Source organism: Mus caroli, unplaced genomic scaffold (genome assembly GCF_978045245.1).
Source record: "Mus caroli unplaced genomic scaffold, Mus_caroli_1 scaffold_20, whole genome shotgun sequence".
Taxonomy (NCBI): domain Eukaryota; kingdom Metazoa; phylum Chordata; class Mammalia; order Rodentia; family Muridae; genus Mus; species Mus caroli.
The window spans coordinates 4,380,390-4,401,422 of record NW_028227275.1 but is presented as its reverse complement, the minus strand read 5'-3'; the positions used below and the strand labels follow the sequence as shown (position 1 = coordinate 4,401,422).

Sequence of the window (21,033 nt, the reverse complement as noted above, 5' to 3'; positions counted from 1 at the left end):
GCTACAGGCAAGCCTGTAGGATATTTTCCTAGTTAGTGATTTTGGAGGACTCAGCCCATTGTGGATGTACTGTCTCTGGGATGGTGGTCCTGTGTTGTATAAGAAAGCAGGCTGAGCTGGGCGTGATGGCGCATGCCTTTAATCCCAGTACTCGGGAGGCAGAGGCAGGCGGATTTCTGAGTTCGAGGCCAGCCTTGTCTACAAAGTGAGTTCCAGGACAGCCAGGACTAGACAGAGAAACCCTGTCTCGAAACCCACCCCACTCCCCCAAAAAAGCAGGCTGAGCAAACTATCAGGAGCAAGCCGGTAAGCAGCACCCCCTCCCGCATGGCCTCTGTATCAGCTCCTGCCTCCAGGTTCCTGCCCTGCTTGAGCTCCTGCCTTCAATGATAAACTGTGGTATGGAAGTGTAAGCCACATAAACCCTTTCCTCCTCATGTTGATTTTGGTCATGGTGTTACAATAGAAAGAACTGTCTCAGATCCACCTCAGGTGGTGCTGAAATAGAAGAAAGGTATGGCCCCGGCTGCTATGTGAACTCTTGCTCAGCCTCACCGTGCGTCAGGGTACCCAACTGAGATAGTGACCCTCAAAGGCTGGGACCATGACCAACCCAGAAGACCCTCTTCATAGGACTCATGTAATATGGCTGAAGAGCTCACAAGCAGGCCCCAGCTCGTAGTCTTTGTAACACGAAAGAACCTAGTTTAATTGTGTCCATATGCCCCTGTCTCCAGTGATGTGGTGCTCAGCCGCGGTCGACATCCTGTTTCTGTTAGATGGCTCTCACAGCATTGGGAAGGGGAGCTTCGAGAGGTCCAAGCGCTTCGCCATCGCTGCCTGTGATGCCCTGGACATCAGCCCTGGCAGGGTGAGTGCAATGTCTCCTCTGGTGTCCTTTGTTTGGAGTGACAGAATCTCATCTTTGGGCCGAGGTAGGAATGGATTGTCTGTGGGATGCAGAGGACTAAGGGAAAAATTGCAACATGGTAGGACTGATGCTAGGGTGTCAGGGATCGACCAAGGCAGCTAAGTGTGTCCCCCCATCCTCCTCAGTGTGCCCCCTGTTCTCCTCAGTGCGGCTTCCCACACAGCCAAGTAGTTCTGCATTGTCTTTCCAGCTAGTTCCCCACAGGTGGGTGTAGAGCTTGGGAGAGTGTACACCTCTCTCCTGTGGAGTGTCAGAACTCCTAGGAGGGCACCTAGGAGGGCAGACATAAGCCACATAATGACCCCTTCCCAATCATATACTGGAGAAGACGAGGCTCAGGGCTGTAGAGGGACGGGCATGAGTCTGGTTTCCAACATACAGAGAGATTGGGTGTAAAGCAGCTTAGTTCAGACTTTATGGATGCTCTATGGGTGGTCTGTTGTTGAGGTGGATTTAAGCAATGGGGCTCTTCCTCTCAATTAGAATTTTATCCCTGGCTCCTTGGACAACAGAATGCACACTGAGCAGACCAGAGTATTAGTGGGAAATAGCGCTATCCTCTCCGGCCACTTTAAAGGTCTACTCTTTTCAGAGTGAATACAGAGAGCACCTTCATTTCTTGTCCTTTCTGGCTTCAAGTGTCACAGATAGCAGAGTTGGGCTCTTGTTTCTGAAGGGGACAATGTTGAACAACCCACAGCACAATGGGTGTGAATACATCCTTAGAAAGAGAACCACACAGGCCCTCGCCTCCCCTCACCCAGCAGTCGACTTCCAGCCCTGTAGCAGTTTCACTCTCCTGCCGAACATAAACGCTGGAGACTTGGTGACACCCTCCATGGCATTTTCTTTCTTAAAAGCAATAAGTGCTCGCATGCACCAGAAACATAGGCATGTCCGACGCTTCCACTTCATGAGGTCCTCCAACTCATCCGACATGTGACAGCTGAATCCTACACTCTGACAGTCTGCTCCTAAATACTCCCGCCCACCAGTTGCTGCTGACAGTGTTTCTTGTCACCGGAAGAGATTTCAGGCAATCTGGAAGCTCGTTGGTAGAGACAGGTAATACTCAGCTAGTGTTCCCATTCATCCTTAGTTATGAGTGATCAGGTAGGGTTCAAATCCAGAAAGTATATGTATACACATACATGCACACTCATACACACTCACAAACACTCACACAAAACATACACACACAACACATTCACCACACACACACTCACCACACACACACTCACACACTCACCACACACACACCACACACACCACACACACACTCACACACTCGCATATATACTTTCTGGATTTTTTTTTAACCATGCAGACCCACCCCAAAATGAAATAAAACGAAGAAGCCATAATCATTTTAATTAGAGACCAGTCGCAGGCTGAGAAAGGAAGAGGCTCTCCAAGGCAACATTCCTGACTTAATCCTGTAAAAGCTGGAGGATTTAGGAACGAGCAAGGCTTGTTATGGGGGCCAGGGTGTCTGGAGAACGGCTGTCACTTGCAAGTGTGAGCACATTGCCCTGGAGTGCAGGCAGCCAGGCCCGGTCTCTGACTCGCTAGAGAGGTCATTCATTCAGTCCTTTCAGGAGCAGCCCTGAGGTTCTGAGTGTGGTGTCAGCACAGTATTAGCCTAAAGGGGCCAGAACAGAGACCTGCTGGGTCTCCACCTTCCTCCAGACAAGGCCTACTTTAAAAATAAACCCCCTCCCATCACTTGTGGTACAAATATACATATGCATAGTGATATATATATATATATATATCACATATATATCATATATATATACATGACTATATATATAGTCATGTATACCCATGTATATATATATATACATATATATATATATGTGTATATATATATATGTATATATATAGTCATGTATACCCTCTTCCTGGAGGACGTGGCGTAAGGATTAAACACCATTGGTGTTAGCCTTGTATATTCTGAATGAGTGTCCTGGAACCCCTGAGGTCGGCAAGTTGGGAAAGACGAGAATTGTGATGTGTGCATTCTTTAGCTTTTCCCTCTTACCTTTACTATATATATGTGTGTATGCGCGTGTGGGCAGAGGACAGCTACTGGGACACAGTTTGCTCCTTTCACTTTGTGGTCCCTCAGGCCACCAGGCTCTCTGCAGCAGGCACCTTGCCCCCTGAGCCAGGCCACTAGTCCTGGATGTACATTCTGAATCCCATGTTCTGCAGAAGGGAGTAAAGTGATGGCTGAGGTCGCGGAGCAATCTCAGACAGGGGTAAGCTGGAGAACTGGGGCTCTTGACTCTTAGCACAGGGCTTGCCCTGCTAGCCCGTCTGGCTCTCCCAGTGGCCGCCTCTGGCCTAGGGTGATAGAATGACACAAAGCACCATACTCAGTTGTCACGCAGCAAGTGACAGCATACTCAGTTGTCACGCAGCAAGTGACAGCCAGCAGAATTGTAACTCTGGACTTTCCTCCTGATGACTTTGTTCCCAGAAATAACTACTCTGAGACTAGTTGTTTATTAATAAATGCTTAGGCCAATAACTTTGGCTCTGTTCCACAACTAACTCATACCTCAATAATCTATTTTATTCTAGTCTATTTTCTACTGGTTCGTTACCGCTCCTCAGGTTTATGCAACCGTCTTCCTCTCTGTCCTGGCGAATCTCCTGAACCTGACTATTTTCCAGAATCCCCCTTTCCCTCCAGGAACTCCCACCTCCTATTTCCTGCCTCACTTCATTGGCCAGGGCTTTTTTATTGACAGGTGAATGCTTTTACACAGTGCACAAGAGAGTCTCTCCACACAATGTGGCAGTCTGTGGTAGTGAAGGGGTTGCAAGACACGGAATGGGGTGGAACACAGCAAGACAAACAAGCCAACAAACCTCTTGTCTGATGCTGTCAGGAGCCAATCAAGACAGCTCAGGGGACTCGAGTGTCTGTGCATGTTGATTCTTTTTGTGCCATTGTGACCAAAAGGGAAGAGTGATTTCTGTGTCTTGCAGTTCCAGGGAGATTTTAGCCCATCCTGGTAGGGGAACCCTGGCTACAATGTGGCTGCATCTGTGGCCGTGAGAACCTGGAACAGTGTAGCTATTTGCATGGTACAGACCAGGAAGGAGAGAAAGCAGGCTGAAGCTAGGGCTTGGTGGGTTGTTCAGAGGCCTGCCTCTGTGACCTGCTTCTACCAGCCATACCCACATTGTAAAGGCTCTGCAACCTTCAAAGGAGTACTGCAGGCGGGGGGACTGTGCACTCGTAACATATATTTCAGGTTCAAACCTATTTCAGTGTAAAAACTGTATGAAATTCTAGGGCAGGGCCTGTAACAGAGAGCCAGAGCAGTGAGAAGCATGAAAGCTTCTCTATGTGAGGGACCCATTCGTGTGAAAGAGTGCAGACAGGCTCCATCTTAAGAGAGCAAGACTTGGATGCTGGGGGGGGGGTCAATTTGGGTTTAACCTAAGAAAGACGACTTCTCAGCAAGACTAGCAGGGGGCTAGGGGACGTTCAGGTGCTAAAACAGATAGACCTGCTTGCGCCATTAGCAGGAGGATTTGAGTTCTGTCCCCCAAACTTACATAAAAAAGCTGTACATGGTGCTACTACACATTTGCAATCCCAGTATTGATGAGGTAGAAACAGACAGACCCCTGGGGGCCCATGGCCAGCCACTCTAGCCTGACCAGTGAGCCCCAGGTCCCAATAGGACACCCTGTTTCAAAACCCAGAAAAACACCACCAACAGAGAAACAACACCTCTGGCCTCTTCATGCTTTTGCACGCACAATTATGCACACACATACACACGCACACGCACGCACACCTCGAGAAACAGGAAAAGTGATGTTTACTTGGGTGAGCCAGCATCTTTACTAGCTAACCACTGGTTCTCTGCAGAGAGGCTTTGCCGGGTGGCTTCGGGCTCTCTGCCTTTTCTGTCTGCTGTATTTGATCCAGCACTTATTTTGATCCCTTCCGTTTCCAGGAAGACGGTTCCAAGTAGCTTTAAGTTGTTTGTGGGCGGCCTGTTGTGGAGGCGGGATGAAGTGTTTGAAGTCTTCCTCTAAATTTTACCAACACTCATTTCCTGCTTTAACAGCCCGATGACTGGGGTGTGGAGAGATACCTGGGCGGGTTTGCTTCTGTGGATAGTAAACTGCAGATAAAAGGCAGTGAGCGATTTTACTTCCAAACCACCAATTAGATGAAAGGCCTTCGCCACTGACTGGAGCCGTTTGCTGTGCGCTTGTATTTTGAAGCTGGGTTCTTCCTGGTTAACCCAGGAAGTGGACCCAGCTGCTGGTCTCTAGAGAATTCCTCCCACCAGTCTGACCAAGCACTTCTTTACATGGGTCAATAAAAAGGAGGACAGAGAAGAAAATCTGTGCCCACACATTCCCCATCCGCCATGACCCCCTCCCTTGCCTACTCTGATTACCAGATCCCTCCCCCCGCCTGCTCTGATTGGTCACTGGATCCCTCTCCCCCGCCGGCTCTGATTGGTCACTGGATCCCTCCCCGCCCCCCCCCCCGCCCCCGCCTGCTCTGATTGGTCACTGGATCCCTCCCCGCCCCCCTCTCCCACCTGCTCTGATTGGTCACTGGATCCCTCTCCCCCGCCTGCTCTGATTGGTCACTGGATCCCTCTCCCCGGCCTGCTCTGATTGGTCACTGGATCCCTCTCCCCCGCCTGCTCTGATTGGTCACTGGATCCCTCTCCCCCGCCTGCTCTGATTGGTCACTGGATCCCTCCCCCCACCCCCTGCCTGCTCTGATTGGTCACTGGATCCCTCTCCCCGGCCTGCTCAGACTGATCATGGATCCCGTACTTACTTGATCACTGACCCACCCTCCTGTTCCAAGTCCCCTTGCAGACCCGCTTTGTGCCGATACGGGAAGGTGCGCTTCCATTTTCTCCTTTTCTATAAACGTTAGCATAGGTTTACTCATTACTCTCTGACTCTCACCTTTCTATATCATATTGTCTTGGAAATCTCATCATCTCCATATATGTGCGTATATAGACATTGTAGATAATTTGCCAATTAGTCTATCGCAAGGATTTACCAGGACTAATGAGCCAGCCCCTATTGATGGACCGTTGCTATTACAGATACACTGTAATCTTATGAATGCCCTGTTCACTGTGTGGAAGAGTATCTGTGGGATAATCCCCCTGTGCATTTTTAGGGCACGATGCCCTCCTTAGATGTGACACCAGCTTACATCCCTACCCACAATGGTAGAGAATAAATAGTTCCCTTTGCAGACACGGTATCTCTTTTTCTTGAGCTGATGGTCTTGTTTTCCTAAGCCCAAATGTTCCGCCATTAAAGAACCATTCGCTTCCCCTTCTTGACCTTTGATCGTATCTTTGTCCCGTTTTCTGCTGTCTTGTTGTCCTTTGACACATGGAGGAACTAACCCTGGCCTCCGTGAGCTGTAAATCCTCTCTGCTTTGTCTTAACCTGTGACTGTGTGGAAGTTTGTTCCAAGCCCTCAGATTTATCAGACTTCACAACCTGTAAAACATTGAAGACTGGATGTGAGTTCCTGGCAAACAAGGGAATTCTCCCAAGAGTTCTTTCTGAATGCTCCAGTTTGAGATACTCAGCATGCATCCATTCAGTGTCTCCTTGAGTTTGTGGTGGTCTTTCCAGTCATTTCGGTACCTGGCTGAGCAGTAAGTCTTCTCTACTGGCTTGAGGTCATATTTCACATCGTTTTCTAAGGAAACTGTGGCAGGCTTCCTTCCTCTGGGCTTCTCAAAGTTGCCCCATGGCTATGGCCCACAGCATCCATTTCCCCAAGCCTTTCTGCTTTTAGCTGCCAACAGCTCCCCATCTGTGGCACCATCTGGCTGACCCAGAGCATCAAGTCATTGTCTTCCGAGTGCTAAGCCAGCTAAGGGGTTACACTAGGAACTCCAGTAGTGTCTTTGCCCACTTAAAGTCTTTGCCAGAGCTGGCCTACTGAGCGTGTGGTACCTTTGGGGTTTGGAGAGCTGAGGACTAGGAGATAGTTAGGCCATCGCTCTGGATGCTCAGCCTCCTGGGTCCAGTTTCGTGAGGCATGTGTCAGGTTTTCTCCTATGGCCTCCTTAATTAGGAATCTCAACCTGTCATCTCTCCATTTCCATCCCTGAACCTCCAGATCCACTATTGCTTGTCTCTTGTGAGCTGACTGTCTCCAGTTTGACTTACTGGTCTAGAATCTTGGCCTTTTTCTGGCTTGGGCAGGAGTGGGTCATTAGTGAGGTACAGGGGTTTGGTGGCTGTGGAGTCTTCTGCAGGATTTGAAAGCATTTTGCTACCAGTCTGTATCCTCTCCAGAAGAGGCAAGCAGTATAATGGTTCTTTGGAGAAGTCCAGATGCTGCAAGTTCGGGGACCCAAGCTTCCTCTCCTTGTGGTCTTGGGTGGAAAGCCTTTCACAGTGTCATTTGTATACTTTAGTGTGACCTTAGTTATGTGGGCATCAACTGGGCCCCCGTGGAGAGGTGATATGACTCATGAGTTTATACACAGTAGCACGTGAGCCAGGAAGCCTTTGGGAGATGCAAGCAGAGCCTCACCTAAAGCTGCTTGCAGTCCAGCGGGGATAGCTGCCAGATGGGCAGCTGCCTTCTGAGGCGAGTACTTCAAGATGACTAACGGCAGATCGGGGCACCAGGCATATTTGACCACCTCCTCCCAGATTCTCCAGCTGGTCTGCAGAACTACGTTTCAAGGGAGGATGGCCAGAGCTGCCACACAGAATTTGTTGCGTGGCCAAGAGACAGATGTCCATCTTTCTTCTGCGAAGTGTTCATGATTTGACTGAGATCTCTGGGGCCTCTGACCTTGTCCCCTCCCACAGGTCAGAGTCGGAGCCTTGCAGTTTGGTTCCACTCCTCGTCTGGAATTCCCCTTGGACTCCTTCTCAACTCGACAGGAAGTGAAGGAGAACATCAAGGGGATAGTTTTCAAGTAAGTGTACTGGGAGCGCTCCATGCAGACACTGAAGCTTTGTCCTTCTTTCCGTCCATCCGTCCGTCCTTCTTTCCTTCCTTCTTTCCCTCCCTCCCTCCCTCCTCCTCCTCCTCCTCCTCCTTCTTCCTCTCTTTCTTCTTCTCCTCCTTTTCCTCCTCCTCCTTTTCTTCTTCTCTTCTTCCTCCCTCTCCTCTTCCTCCTTGTTCACTTCTTCTTCCTCCTCTTCCTCCTTCTCCTCCTCCCCCTCTTCCTCCTCCTCCCCCTCTTCCTCCTCCCCCCCTCTTCCTCCTCCTCCCCCTCCTCCTCTCCCCCCCTCCTCCTCCTTCTTTTAAACAGTGTCCACTGCATAGTCCAGGCTGGCTCAGAACTCCCCCTGAACTCACAGAGATCTACCTGCCTCTGCCTCCCTGAGTTCTGGAATTAAAGGTGTGCACCACCACACTTAGTGAAGCTAACTTTCAGTGAAAACTGCTTCCTTGAAAGGTTTGGGCTTCCTCACCTCAGGCCCCAGCTATGCACGGTTGGCGATTCTCAGGGCTGCTCTTTTCATTACAGGATGACACCCAGGTGGGAATTGAAAACATTAGTTTGAAAGAGTTTGCTATGTAATTGTCAGTTACATGGAACAGAGGGTTACTGAAGGTCCTGCTAGGGTGAAGCATGTGAGGTTATGGGAAGAATGTTAGGTTCCAGCCTCAGCTATCCATGGAGCCCTCACAGTTGGGATATGAGGTCCAGCCTCAGCTATCCATGGAGCCCTCTCAGTTGGGATATGAGGTCCAGCCTCAGCTATCCATGGAGCCCTCTCAGTTGGGATATGAGGTCCAGCCTCAGCTATCCATGGAGCCCTCTCAGTTGGGAGGGTCACCATACTTCTCGAAGCTGCACTTTATTTACATTCTGAAAAGAACAATTTCCTTTCGGTTACTGAGGATGCTGTAAGATCGGGGAGAGTTGATAATGTGCTCATCTGCATACACAATGCAAAAATGTGTGCATATGGTAGGGTGCCAGGTGTCCACGTGGTGGGTAAATTGAGGCAGGCAGCCGTTGGGGGTCAGCGCTCAGAGCCACTGATAGAGTGGACCCAGCTACTTACCTGGGCTGCTGCCAGTGGCAGCCAGCAATTAGAGAAGTCACTCAGCAGACATTTTTTTCTGAGAGAACAAAGCTTAATTTACTGGGGCTGGCAATGCCTGTGGCCAGTGGGAAAAAAAGTATGAGCTCTTTTAACACCTTGAGAAGGAAAGAGAAAATTCACACACACGTGCGCATGCCCACACACAGAGAACAGAGAGTGGATGAAATAAAAGGCAACATCCAATCACTTTATACACACAAACATACACATACATACATACATACATGTATTCATACATACAAACATACATGCATACATACATACATACATAGCTACAGACAGACATATACACATTCACATATAATGCTTCAAGCAATGCTCCAGGAAGCAGGCTCCAGGCATTTCACACACACACACACACACACACACACCACACCACACACCACATACCACATACATACCACACACACACCACATACACACACACACAGACACACACCACACACACACACCACACCACACACCACATACATACCACACACACACACACACACAATTGATGGATGGAAGGAACAATGTTCCAGCCATCCATACTTTATTCTTTCTTCCGTCACTTACATATCCCAGCAATATCTTTTTCAGCAGTATACAATTACATTGTGATGTCATTTTAGTTTTCTAGTGAATGATTGTGAAAAACAATGTGTTCCCCCAATACCTTTACAAGAAGTAATATTACATTCGTAACTAAGCAACTTGTTATACATTAACAAAGTGCAACCAAGCAAGGTAGTTTTCTCTGCCAGTTTCTCTTACTAGCAGACAGCAAATTGTGGTTACAAAGAAAGGAGTAATTATTTTACTAGTTATCTTTAAAAGTAATCTTGTAAGAATCTTAGGGGGCTGGAGGGATGCCTTAGTGGTTAAGACAACTGACTGCTATTCCAGAGGTCCTGAGTCCAATTCCCAGCAGCCACATGGTAGCTTACAACGTGTACTCACATACATAAAATAAATAACTATATCTTAAGAAAAGAATCTTAAAAGAACCACAAATCTAAACTTTCATATAAAAAAAACCCCATTCATATCTACTTTAAATCTTCAGGATGCACATATACTCACCAGCATGTCTTATCAAATCAGATCAGGAAACTGAGAGCAAAGACGGGTATAAGAAATCAGTCGTCACCAGTCCAGCCTCAGTGAAGTCAATGGCATCCAGTGCTGCCATTGTTCTTGTTTCCTGACCATAAAAGGCGCCTTTCTGAACTTCAAATGGTCTCCTCAGATTTTCTACATCGGAGCCTGGATTTAAAAAAAAAAAAAATCTCAATCTAGTTTCACTAACAATTTTATTTTCCCAGATGCTTTCTAAAGGTGTTAGTCCTACGTGACAAACTGCATCTCTGAGTCCTTTCCTAGGGTGGTAAGAGCATCCTTAATCTGCTCCAGCAGCAGTGCCTGAGAGAGATCAAGCATTAGTACTGTGAGTGCCAGAGATACCGCCCAGTGAGGGACTGGAACACTCCTTAAAGTCTCCATACAATTCTTAGATTAAGTGGGATGTGAGGATAGCAAGCAGAGCAGAACTCTATAACAGCGTGAAGTCCTCAGGATGTGTGGTCCTCAGGGCTGTGCTGCACTGAGGCCCACACCCATGTGAATGTGGTAACTAGTGAGCCACATTCCATGAGTTTTAAAGCTATTTGTCGTTCCTCCCGCACGGCCCTCTACAGTAGGGTCATGACAGAATGATAAATGGGCTTCTATGAAAAGTTGCTCATGCATATATGTATACAGACACATTTTGCGTGCGTGCGTGTGTGTGTGTGTGTGTGTGTGTGTGTGTTATAAGTATATAATCTGTATGAGACTGTGCTCTGTACACATACATGTATATTTAGGTACACACACACATCATATACCCTGTTCCCACCAGCTCTCATAGAAGAATGAGTTTGACTTATTCAACTCTGAGCTCTGGGTTGGCTCTGCTCTCTACTGTCCCTGTCCTAGACAGAGAGTCCAGTGATGTCCTGCTCAGGTCCCTTGGCCCAGCCACTCATTGCTCCCAGTTTCTCTTGTGAAGGTCCTGAGCCCCAGGTCCCTTTCCAGTCAAAGGCCTCTCTCTGTCAGCTCACCTGTGTTACCCAGCACCCTCCAGGTACCGCACAGGGTGCAGCAGAATCCTAGGGGTCCCCTGGGAACCATCTTGACTTTTTTTTTTAGATGGTTTAAATTAAGACAATTTGGGTAGCTTTGATTTAAAAGGTTAATTTTCAATACTCTCCCAATTGCACAGAATAGCCACAGAGAGGCACACTAGAGGTTTATCTAGTGTCTGGTCTAGTTCTGCCTCGTGTATGCCATGTGTGTCATGTATGTATATGGTAGACTGGGCCCCACTCAGCCAGCCATCCCCTCCTCTTTCCACCCCTCTAAAATGACTCGTTGAGCCTCCCTTTCCAGCTTCACTGAGAATATTGTGATTCATGGCATGATATCAGAAACATTCAGAACACCAGAGGCCAGAGGCCAATGTGATGGCTCAGCACATAGAGGCACTTGATGCCTGCCATGCCTGATGGCCTGATTCCAGTTCCTGGGGCTCGTGTGGTAAAAAGAGAAAGCCAACGCTTGCAAGATGTCCTCTGTCTCCCACATGCAAATCACGGCATGCCTGTGCCACTACTCCAAACAAGGAAGACGTCATTGGGGGTGCACAGTGGAGTGGAACCTTTGAGCCTTGGCTAGGAGTCACTGCTGTTCCCTATTAACAGGAACCCATTTGCCTCTGGGGTCCCTCCCAGCTTCACCCCCCTCCCCCCAATGACTTCTTTCTTGTTTCTCCCCCTGTCCTCAGAGGTGGACGCACAGAGACGGGCCTAGCCCTGAAACGCCTGAGCAGAGGGTTCCCGGGAGGCAGAAATGGCTCTGTGCCCCAGATTCTTATCATCATCACGGATGGCAAGTCCCAGGGGCCCGTGGCTCTCCCAGCTAAGCAGCTGAGAGAAAGGGGCATCGTCGTATTTGCCGTAGGAGTCCGTTTTCCCAGGTAAGTAAATGCCTCAGTGAGCTTCAGGTAGTGGGGCCAGTGTGCCTGCAAGAGCCTGCCAGAGCCTTCCCAGCTGCAGCAAAGACTGGGGATCTGGGAAGACTGACTGGTCTTTATGTGTCTCCCCTGAGCCCCGTCCCCCTTGTTTTGCTATTCTGGCTCTAGTGCATAGCACACCCAACCTTCAGAAGCATTGAGGTTTCATGCTACCCTCTTCTTTTATCTGAACATTTGGTTGTAAGTGTCAGAAAGTAAGCTCACTTGACAAAAACATAAATCAATAGAATCAACTCATTTCGCCATGTGTGTGAGCTTCCCACCCCTCGGGGGCAGGAGCCGTGGAATTCAGTACTGCTCAGCTCTGCTCTGCCCACCACGCATCTCTCAAGCTCTCTCAGTCCTCTCAGTCTGGTCTTCTGAGAAAGAAGGAGTGGGGGTGATGAGCAACATTCCAGCCCACATCACATCTCCATGCTGGGAGGCAGGTGGGTCTCCAGCTTCTGCTAGCCCAGTCATGTGTACACCCCAGCTGACAGTGGCTGGGAGTCTACGTGAGATCCACCACCCTCCTCCAGCCACCCTCAACCAGGTGTTGAGCAAATCTGCCTTCCTAGAAGAGAAGGTCACATGCCCCCAATGCTCTCAGCCTTAAAAAACAGGTATGGTTCCTAGTCCTTGGGTCTCTAGTTGTAAGTTGTAGGTGACATGACTCTGGGCCGGCCAACAAGCTTCTGTTTAGGAATTTCTTTCGTCTTATTCTTCTTTTCTGACTATTAGAATAGGTTTCCTCCTCGTGCTGACACTAGGCTAGTCTTGGAATAGACTAGACTATCCCATCTATCCCATCCATTATCTCATGGGAAAGAGGATATAGTAAATGAATGGACGCCTATGTAGGAAATGTGATTTCAGGTGCAAACAGAAGGCCAAGCAGGTGAGGGCTGATCGCACAGGGAGAGCAGCTTTGGTCGAAGGGGGCTGCCAAGGCTGCTCCGAGGAGTTGTTTGTTTGATTTTTAAGAACAAACATGACAGGTAGTAGCAAAGCCCCAAGGCAGTTTAAGTAGCTTGCTATGGGTAGGAGCAGGGACCAAGCACATAGGAAATATGGTAGATGGAGCGGCCGGGGACAGGGGTGGGTGTGGGGGGAAGCCACTCTGCTGTGGGTGGCAGGGAGATGGTTCCCTGGATGAGAGTGCTTGCTGGGCAAGTGTGAGGACCTGAGCTTAGATTCTCAGCAACCTGTAACCCCAGAGCTATAGGGACAGTGACAGGAGGGTCTGTGGGAGTTGCTAGCTGTCAGCCTAACAACAGCTCAGCAAGCTCAATGAGCTGCTGTCTGGGAGAGCAAGGGGGAGAGATAGGGCCAAACAACTAACATCTTCCTGTGGCTTCAGAACACACATCCGCATGCACACACACACACACACACACACACACTCACACACACACACACACACACACACTCACACATACACATACACACTCACACTACACACATACACACAGACATAGGCACACACATACGTATACATACCACACATGTGTAGGCACACACACGCACACATACATACAACTACATACACACACGTAGGCACATACATACGTATTCATACCTAAACTGCAAGTATAGACACACACATACACCACACCACATATGCACACACGTACCACACACACAGACACTCACACTCAAATTCTATTTTAAAACCCTGTTGTGGATGTTGCTGAAGGCTTTGGCATTTACTGTGAGTACCATGAAAAGCTCTGGGGACAGGGGGTGATGTTCGACAGAAATGGCATTTTCATGTGGTCACACTGGCTGAGGACCTAGGGAGGAGATTTTAGAGCAACTCAGACCAGAGACAGTTTTTGTTGTTGTTGTTGTTGTTGTTGTTGTTGTTGTTGTTGTTGTTGTTCGAGACAGAGTTTCTCTGTATAGCCCTGGCTGTCCTGGAACTCACTTTGTAGACCAAGCTGGCCTCGAAATCAGAAATCTGCTTGCCTCTGCCTCCCAAGTGCTGGGATTAAAGGCACACACCACCATCTCACAGCTCAGACCAGAGACAGTTATGTTCAAAGCACTAACTTCCTGGTGTATGCTGGGCACACTGGCAGGGGCAGGGGGGGTCAGTGGGGCACACTGGGGTGTGCTGGGGCATACTGGGGCACGGCTGGACCTGAGGTGTGTGGTAAAGGACAAGCAGGGTAATAATGGCTGTAGAGTCACATGTGCACTGGGAGTGGAGAATGGAGAGTCCTGGCCTGATCCCTAGAGTGAATGGCAATGCCATTTCCTAACATGGCAGAGAATAAAGAGAGGAAGACCAGGAAGCCATCTGAAAGAGTGCTCATTCCATCTCCAGCCCCCTTTCCTGCTGGTTGAGCCTCTTTGTGACGCTTCTCCACTCTAGTTAGCACCTGAATTTCTTGGGCAACTTTTGAGAAAGTCTGCTGCTGGGCCAAAACAGTGGAGGGGGGACCATCAGGCCACATCTGAGAAGCCCCCTTCTGTATGCCAAGGGATAACTGGGTACTGGTTGAAAGTTTAACCTGTGTGGAGTCGAATAAGCTGAAGAGTTAAACAAACACTAGTCAAGTTTGCAGCATGATGACTTTCTCTTCCTGTCTGGCTGAGTTTCAACATTTCTTTCCTTCACATCACAGACTCCCTCCTTTTCATTAATTTATAAACTATTTCTCTGCACCAGGGTCTGGGCACACATGCTTGCCAAGGTACACTTGAGGTCAGGACAACTGTGGAAGTCTATTCTCCCTCTCTACCATGCGGGTCCCAGAGATCAAAGTCAGGTCATCAGGCTTGGCATGGCACCCTGACCTGCTGAGCCTCTCACTGGCTCTTAAAACAAACGAAAAGTGAAATTAGCATTTATTTGCTTTGTCTTATTACACAAAGATCTCTTTTTCGTGACTTAGGGTCATCTGCTTACCATTTTGTCCTGGGCACCGGTGATAATGTCTTCTGGGCACTGAAGGATTCTGTGGCAGCAGAGTGCACTGAAGGATTCCACGGCAGCAGAGTGCTGGCCTTGGTTGCCTTGGGTCTCTTTCCTATCTTAGAGTTCTGTTGTCACCTGGCCCGCCTTGCTTGCTCTCTTTCTCATTTTAAACAACTTTCTCTCGTTTGCTTTCTGATGGATTTTAACAATATTTAACTTAAAAAAAACAAATAGAAAGGATTAGGCAACAAATGAAAAGTTACATATGTATAAGTTTGTGTGTGCAACTATGTAACGAATTCCCAAAGTCCCGGAGTTGTTATCCTTATCAGCTGTAACACTTTGTCTTGCCGATGAGCAGGTGGGTTTGAGGACAAGGCGTTTAGAACAGGGTACACTGTAGCTGAACTTCCTGAGTTTACTTCTCAGTGTCACCTAGACAGATGAAGTTGCTATGAAGTGACAGCTGGGTCAGTGGGATGGCACTGTGGCCCAGGAGCTAGGTAGGCAGGAAGAGGAGGGAGGGCATGGTACTAGCTGTCAGAATTTCCCCCGCAGGTGGGACGAGCTGCTCACGCTGGCCAGTGAGCCGAAGGACCAGCATGTGCTGTTGGCTGAGCAAGTGGAGGATGCCACCAATGGCCTCCTCAGCACCCTCAGCAGCTCTGCACTCTGCACCACTGCTGATCCAGGTAGGACTTACCAGTCTACAAGGGAATAGCCTTGAGCCTTACAGACTAAAACATGGGCTGAACAGGGCTCTTGAGGCCAGAGCCTCCCAGGAAGGGTGGATAAGAAAAACAGGCAGCCCCTGTCCTGGTTGCTCCATTCTGTTTCCTTATGGCTATATTTGTGGGTTTCCCAACTGGAGTTCTAAGCTTATGTCTGTAGGATAAGGGGTCTGGGGTTTAAGGTTAGACTTGGTAGGGCTCTTTTCCCTGCTGAGGAGACGAACCAAGTCCACATCTCTTGGCTGCCTGGAGGAACACAGGGATGCTTTGGGCTTAGGATACCTATCTAGGTCCACCCCAGACCTACAGTGACATTCAGACAGAAAGTGCCTGTGTGTGCTGTGAGTGAAGCCTGGGACAGAGGACATCCAGACACTGCTTCATATCAGTGCTCTGCCCTGAGAGAGGCTATGGAGTGCACAGCAAGGGGTAGAGTCAGACCCCATGGCAGCCACTCTGGGGAATGGGGGCTGAGGCAAACAGCATCCCTTGTCTTACGGTGTGTGTGTGTGTGTGTGTGTGTGTGTGTGTGTGTGTGTGTGTGTGTATGTGTGTGTGTCTTCTGACACAGACTGCAGGATGGAACCTCATCCCTGTGAGCGGAGGACGCTGGAGACCGTCAGGGAGCTTGCTGGCAATGCCTTGTGCTGGAGAGGATCAAGGCAAGCAGACACTGTGCTGGCTGTGCCCTGTCCCTTCTACAGGTTGGTCCACAGGGTCTGTGGGCAGAGTCCCCATGATTCTGAGTGCTCTAAAGCGGCAGGGGGATTAGCACTTTGGGTTCCGATGCTGGACATGGCTGGACAATTTGTAACAGAAAAAATGAGAGACAGAAGAAGAGGTCCGGAATGGAATTTTCTATCCAGCAGCGAGGAACGCTTTCTGCCATAGCAGAGCTCTCAGGACTGGGGAGGGGCAGTGGTGGCTTTGGGGTCAGATGGCCAGTGTTCAGATCCCAAGCCTGTTCTGCTTTGGCTGCAGTGTGGAGGGAGACACCTGGCACACGGCTGTTCCAAGAATGGTGACTTTTGTGTTACCACAGAATGCTAGTGTGTCCGAGAGGACTCAGGAAAACATCAAGTATGGTGGTTTTCAAATCCTCTTTGAGCTTTGAGGTTTTTGGGGGAACACTGGTCTAGAACAGAGAGAGCAGCAGCAGGGTGAATGGCTGGGGCTGGGATGCTGAGGTAGCCTGGCACTATGGTTATTCAAGCCACCCCTTCATCATCTGAGCTCCACAACCCCATGTGAGAATGACTGAGAGTTCTTATATGAAGAGGGAAGTGAAGACCAGGGATGGAGAGAATGTGCCTGGTCACATAGCAGAATCCAGACCCAGAGCCTACTCCCAGAATCCCCCTCCCGGCACTGTAATGGTGGTGGCAGTGGTGGCGGCAGTGCTAAATCTGTTCCCAGATGGGAATTTTGCACACATTTATTTCTAACATTTTTGTTACTTGTTTTTCAAGACAGGGTTTCTCTGTGTAGTCCTAGCTATCCTAGAACTCACTCTGTAGACCAGGCTGGTCTTGAACTTAGAGATCCACCTACCTCTGCCTTGTGTGTGCTATGCACCGCCACACCTGGCTACATTTTTTACTTTTAATATGACACCTGACTAAAAAAAAAAAAAAAAAAAAAAAATTGGGGGGGGGAGGAGGATGGGGGATCTGGTTCATTTGAAACTTTCCCTACTTAATCTACAAATAAGAGTCCGGATAGTCTCAAGCAGGAAAGGAGTGCTTAGTGCTGGGATCTCTGAAACCTTCACGTTTCCTACCACTGCATTTCTTGAATTGTAGCTGGAAGAGAGTGTTCCAGACACACCCCGCCAACTGCTACAGAACCATCTGTCCAGGTATGCTTTGCCTCTTTGACCCACAAACTCTCTTTGAGACTGGTTTATAGAGGGACCCTGACAGTCCTGAGCAGATGTGGGGTTGGGATGAATCCCGGGGCAGGAGGGGTGGGTGTTTGGCCTTCATCTGCTCAGCGGCATAGCTTTGCTGCGGGTGGGTTGGTGGCTTTGGAATTACCCCATTAACCAGTGTGCTTTTCGTCGGTGAGAAACACACGGAGGAACAACTTCACAGGTGCCTTATGTCTAATGTTAAACCTGGGGAGATGCCTGAGCGTTTTCACCTTGGTCAAGTGGAGTTACATTTGCCTGCGGTCTACAGTTTCTCTCTGCCACTGTGCACCATAGCGGGCCTCATTCATGGGATCCTATTGAGATCCCTTTCAGCATTAGTCCCAAGCAGGAAGAATTATCAACACTATTAAGCACCATTCACCAGGGTCCCCAGGGTGCCCTCATTGCCCTCCCACTGTCCTGCAAGCACAAACCACCCTGTGTGGTGTTTGTCTTTTTGTGGGTTTGCCACTCCCCAGTGAGGGAAGGAGCATTTCCAGGCAGAGAGTGAGGGATGTGAGCCTGGGTCAGGCAAGCCCCTGGACACATCCTTTCCAAGTACTGAAGCCCCCGTTACTGGTCCCTGATATGAAGGAGAAACTAATTCAGAGGCCATGGCTGTTCAGAAAATGAGGACCCTGAGACCTGAGCTTGAGTCCCTGCTCTGCCCTGACTGGTCACCTGACCTGTCACCTGACCTCAGTGAGACTTCCTGCTTCCTGTTTCTGTTCTTAGGGTGGCTACGAGGGAGGATAGAATGGAACCTTGCTTTGTGGTTAACACAGGCCTCATCCCCATGGCTGATACTCAGTCAAAGGCCTCTCTGTAGATCCTGTGGCTATAGTTTCTGAGCCCCACCCCTCAAGAATTCCCCATGATGCTCAAGCTGCTAGTGTCGACTACTGATCAGTCTATCCTTTAGTCACAGCAATGTGGCTAGTAAGTGGTAATATGCTGGTGTTTTGAAGAAAAAATGCTTGTCGGTCCTAATGGTGACACCCTGAGCTAGCTATTCTGTAAGCTTGCACAAGTGCAAAAAGATACTTTGTGTTCTTTGTGACTTTGGGAGGAAGACCGTGGGGAGGGTGTTAAACTTCATTTTAATAAATGATAGGGAGCAGGGAACTCAGGCAGCTCGTGGCTACAGGGTACCATCTGTCAGACACTTCAGAAGGGCCTTGCTTTGGCGTTTGCTGGCTTTCCTGTGTTTCACACCAGCCTTGAGGAGGCATCACCCGCAGTATGCAGTGCACATTCAAAAGCAAATGTCTTAGCCTCTCTCCAGAGCGTTTGCCTCATACCAGGATGTCCCACGGATTCCTTTGTGTCAGCTGATTGTGGGAGAAGTGTGAGGAGGGCAGAGCTTAGGAAGGTGAATTAAGATGTCCACAGAGGCAGAGGTGGCTACGTTCATCACTGGGCTGCCTGACTGCCACACGTAAAAGCTCATGGCTCTCTGTGTCAGGAGGCAGGAGCCGTACGTAGGCAACCCCAGGTCGGTCTTGAACAAAGAAAGGGGCCCTTCAGCCCACAGCCATGCCCTCACCTTGTTGCTATGGAGATCATCATCCTTAGAAAACTCAGGTAAAACACAAGTCAGTCGTTATGGCAACCCTGGGCCCCTCTGGGCCTTCTCAGAAGCCTTGGATAATGATGGCCAGCATCCTGATACCACAGAGGGAGCACAGCAACATGGCCCCATCCTTGACCCCATTGGCACGGGCCCTACCAAGGTCTTCCAGCTGCACGGAGTCCCTCCTCCGAGTATTAGCTGTGAGAGCTTTGCTGCTCTCCCTACCAGATGGTGTGAGCACAACACCAGAGCAACCTTCAGTCTGTACTCTGCCCTCTCTGCCTGTCATCTTGGCTTTTAACGGGAATCTCTCTGGTAGGCCCCTGTGACTCCCAGCCCTGCCAAAATGGAGGCACGTGCATCCCAGAAGGCGTGGATAGGTACCACTGTCTCTGTCCACTGGCATTCGGAGGGGAAGTCAACTGTGGTATGTATACTTGGGATTCCCCAGACTGACTCACTGGGAGCAGGTGAGGCCTGGCTTCATGCTTCCTGTTGTCCCCTGCTCCCTGCTGAGTAGAAAGCAACGGGTAGAGTTTCAACCCACCTTCTTTCCCCATAGCCCACTGATCTGTCATTTGGTGCGGCCTCAGACACTGTGTCGTTAATCCAAATGGTGGCACCTGGCAGAGCTGTCAAATAGCTGCTGCCTAATGTCTGAGCCTATCTATGGCTTGTTTCATCTCTTCTGAGGAAAAGGAGCAAGAAGGCCTAACTTCTTTTGATTTTAAAGCCATGCAGTGAAGATTCTATAAGCCTCGGCTTATAGGGAGCTGTGATTATGTAAAGTACTTAGCACAGCGCCCAGCACACTCGGTAAGTGACTTATACATGTGTGCGGTGCCTTCATTGGAAATCCATATAGGAAAAGTAAATCGTATAGGGATGCTTCGAAAAGAAATATAGGAGCATGTCTCCATGATCTTAAAAGCTGACAAAGACATCTCGGGACTCAAGGACAGTGGGAAATAAAGTTGGAGGATAAACTCATTCTGCTTTATACAAAGCACTTGGACTGTGTCCCTCAGCAGAGGTGGCAGGAAGCAATCTACATCTGAGTCTCTGGCAAGCACTGGATACTTAGGGGCTTGAGTCCCTCTGCTCCAGCATCTCTCTGGGAGGTTTCTTGTGCTTGAAGTGGCTGAAAGACATCTAGAGTGGGGTTGGTCTGCACACTTCAGCGGCCCCAGGTGACAGTGCATATCACTGTGATTCCAACAGCCCCGAAACTGAGCCTGGAATGCAGAATCGATGTCCTCTTCCTGCTGGACAGTTCTGCAGGCACCACACTGGAGGGCTTCCGGCGGGCCAAGGCCTTCGTCAAGCGCTTTGTGCAGGCCGTGTTGAGGGAGGACTCCAGAGCCCGCGTTGGGATAGCCAGTTATGGCAGGGATCTAATGGTGGTGGTGCCTGTCGGGGAGTACCAGCATGTGCCAGACCTGATCAGGAGCCTTGACAGCATTCCCTTCAGCGGTGGCCCGACCCTAACCGGGCATGCCTTGCTCCAGGTGGCAGAGCACGGCTTTGGGAGTGCCAGCAGGACTGGTCAGGACAGGCCACGCAGGGTAGTGGTTCTGCTCACTGAATCACACTCCCAGGATGAGGTGGCTGGGCCAGCAGATCACGCAAGGGCTCGGGAGCTACTCCTCCTGGGCGTGGGCAGTGAGATCGTGCAGGCAGAGCTGGTGAAGATCACTGGTAGCCCGAAGCATGTGATGGTCCACACAGACCCTCGGGACCTGTTCAGCCAAATCCCGGAGCTGCAGAGGAGGCTTTGCAGCCAGCCACGGCCAGGTAAAACTCTGCAGGCTAACCTAGGG

At 49.5% G+C, this 21,033-nt stretch overlaps 1 protein-coding gene across 2 annotated transcripts in view; it reads left to right on the top strand.

Moving 5' to 3' along the window:
* The window catches only part of Vwa2 (von Willebrand factor A domain containing 2), a 39,696-nt gene that overhangs the window by 13,446 nt on the left and 5,217 nt on the right, over nucleotides 1–21,033 (top strand). For both annotated transcript variants that reach the window (XM_021152258.3, XM_085834265.1), the window contains 8 exons: nucleotides 738–871; nucleotides 7,787–7,896; nucleotides 11,847–12,038; nucleotides 15,556–15,689; nucleotides 16,300–16,432; nucleotides 17,531–17,586; nucleotides 19,533–19,640; nucleotides 20,435–21,007. In XM_021152258.3, coding sequence (XP_021007917.1) covers nucleotides 738–871; nucleotides 7,787–7,896; nucleotides 11,847–12,038; nucleotides 15,556–15,689; nucleotides 16,300–16,432; nucleotides 17,531–17,586; nucleotides 19,533–19,640; nucleotides 20,435–21,007 — 1,440 coding nt within the window. The remainder of the gene's footprint in view (nucleotides 1–737; nucleotides 872–7,786; nucleotides 7,897–11,846; nucleotides 12,039–15,555; nucleotides 15,690–16,299; nucleotides 16,433–17,530; nucleotides 17,587–19,532; nucleotides 19,641–20,434; nucleotides 21,008–21,033) is intronic.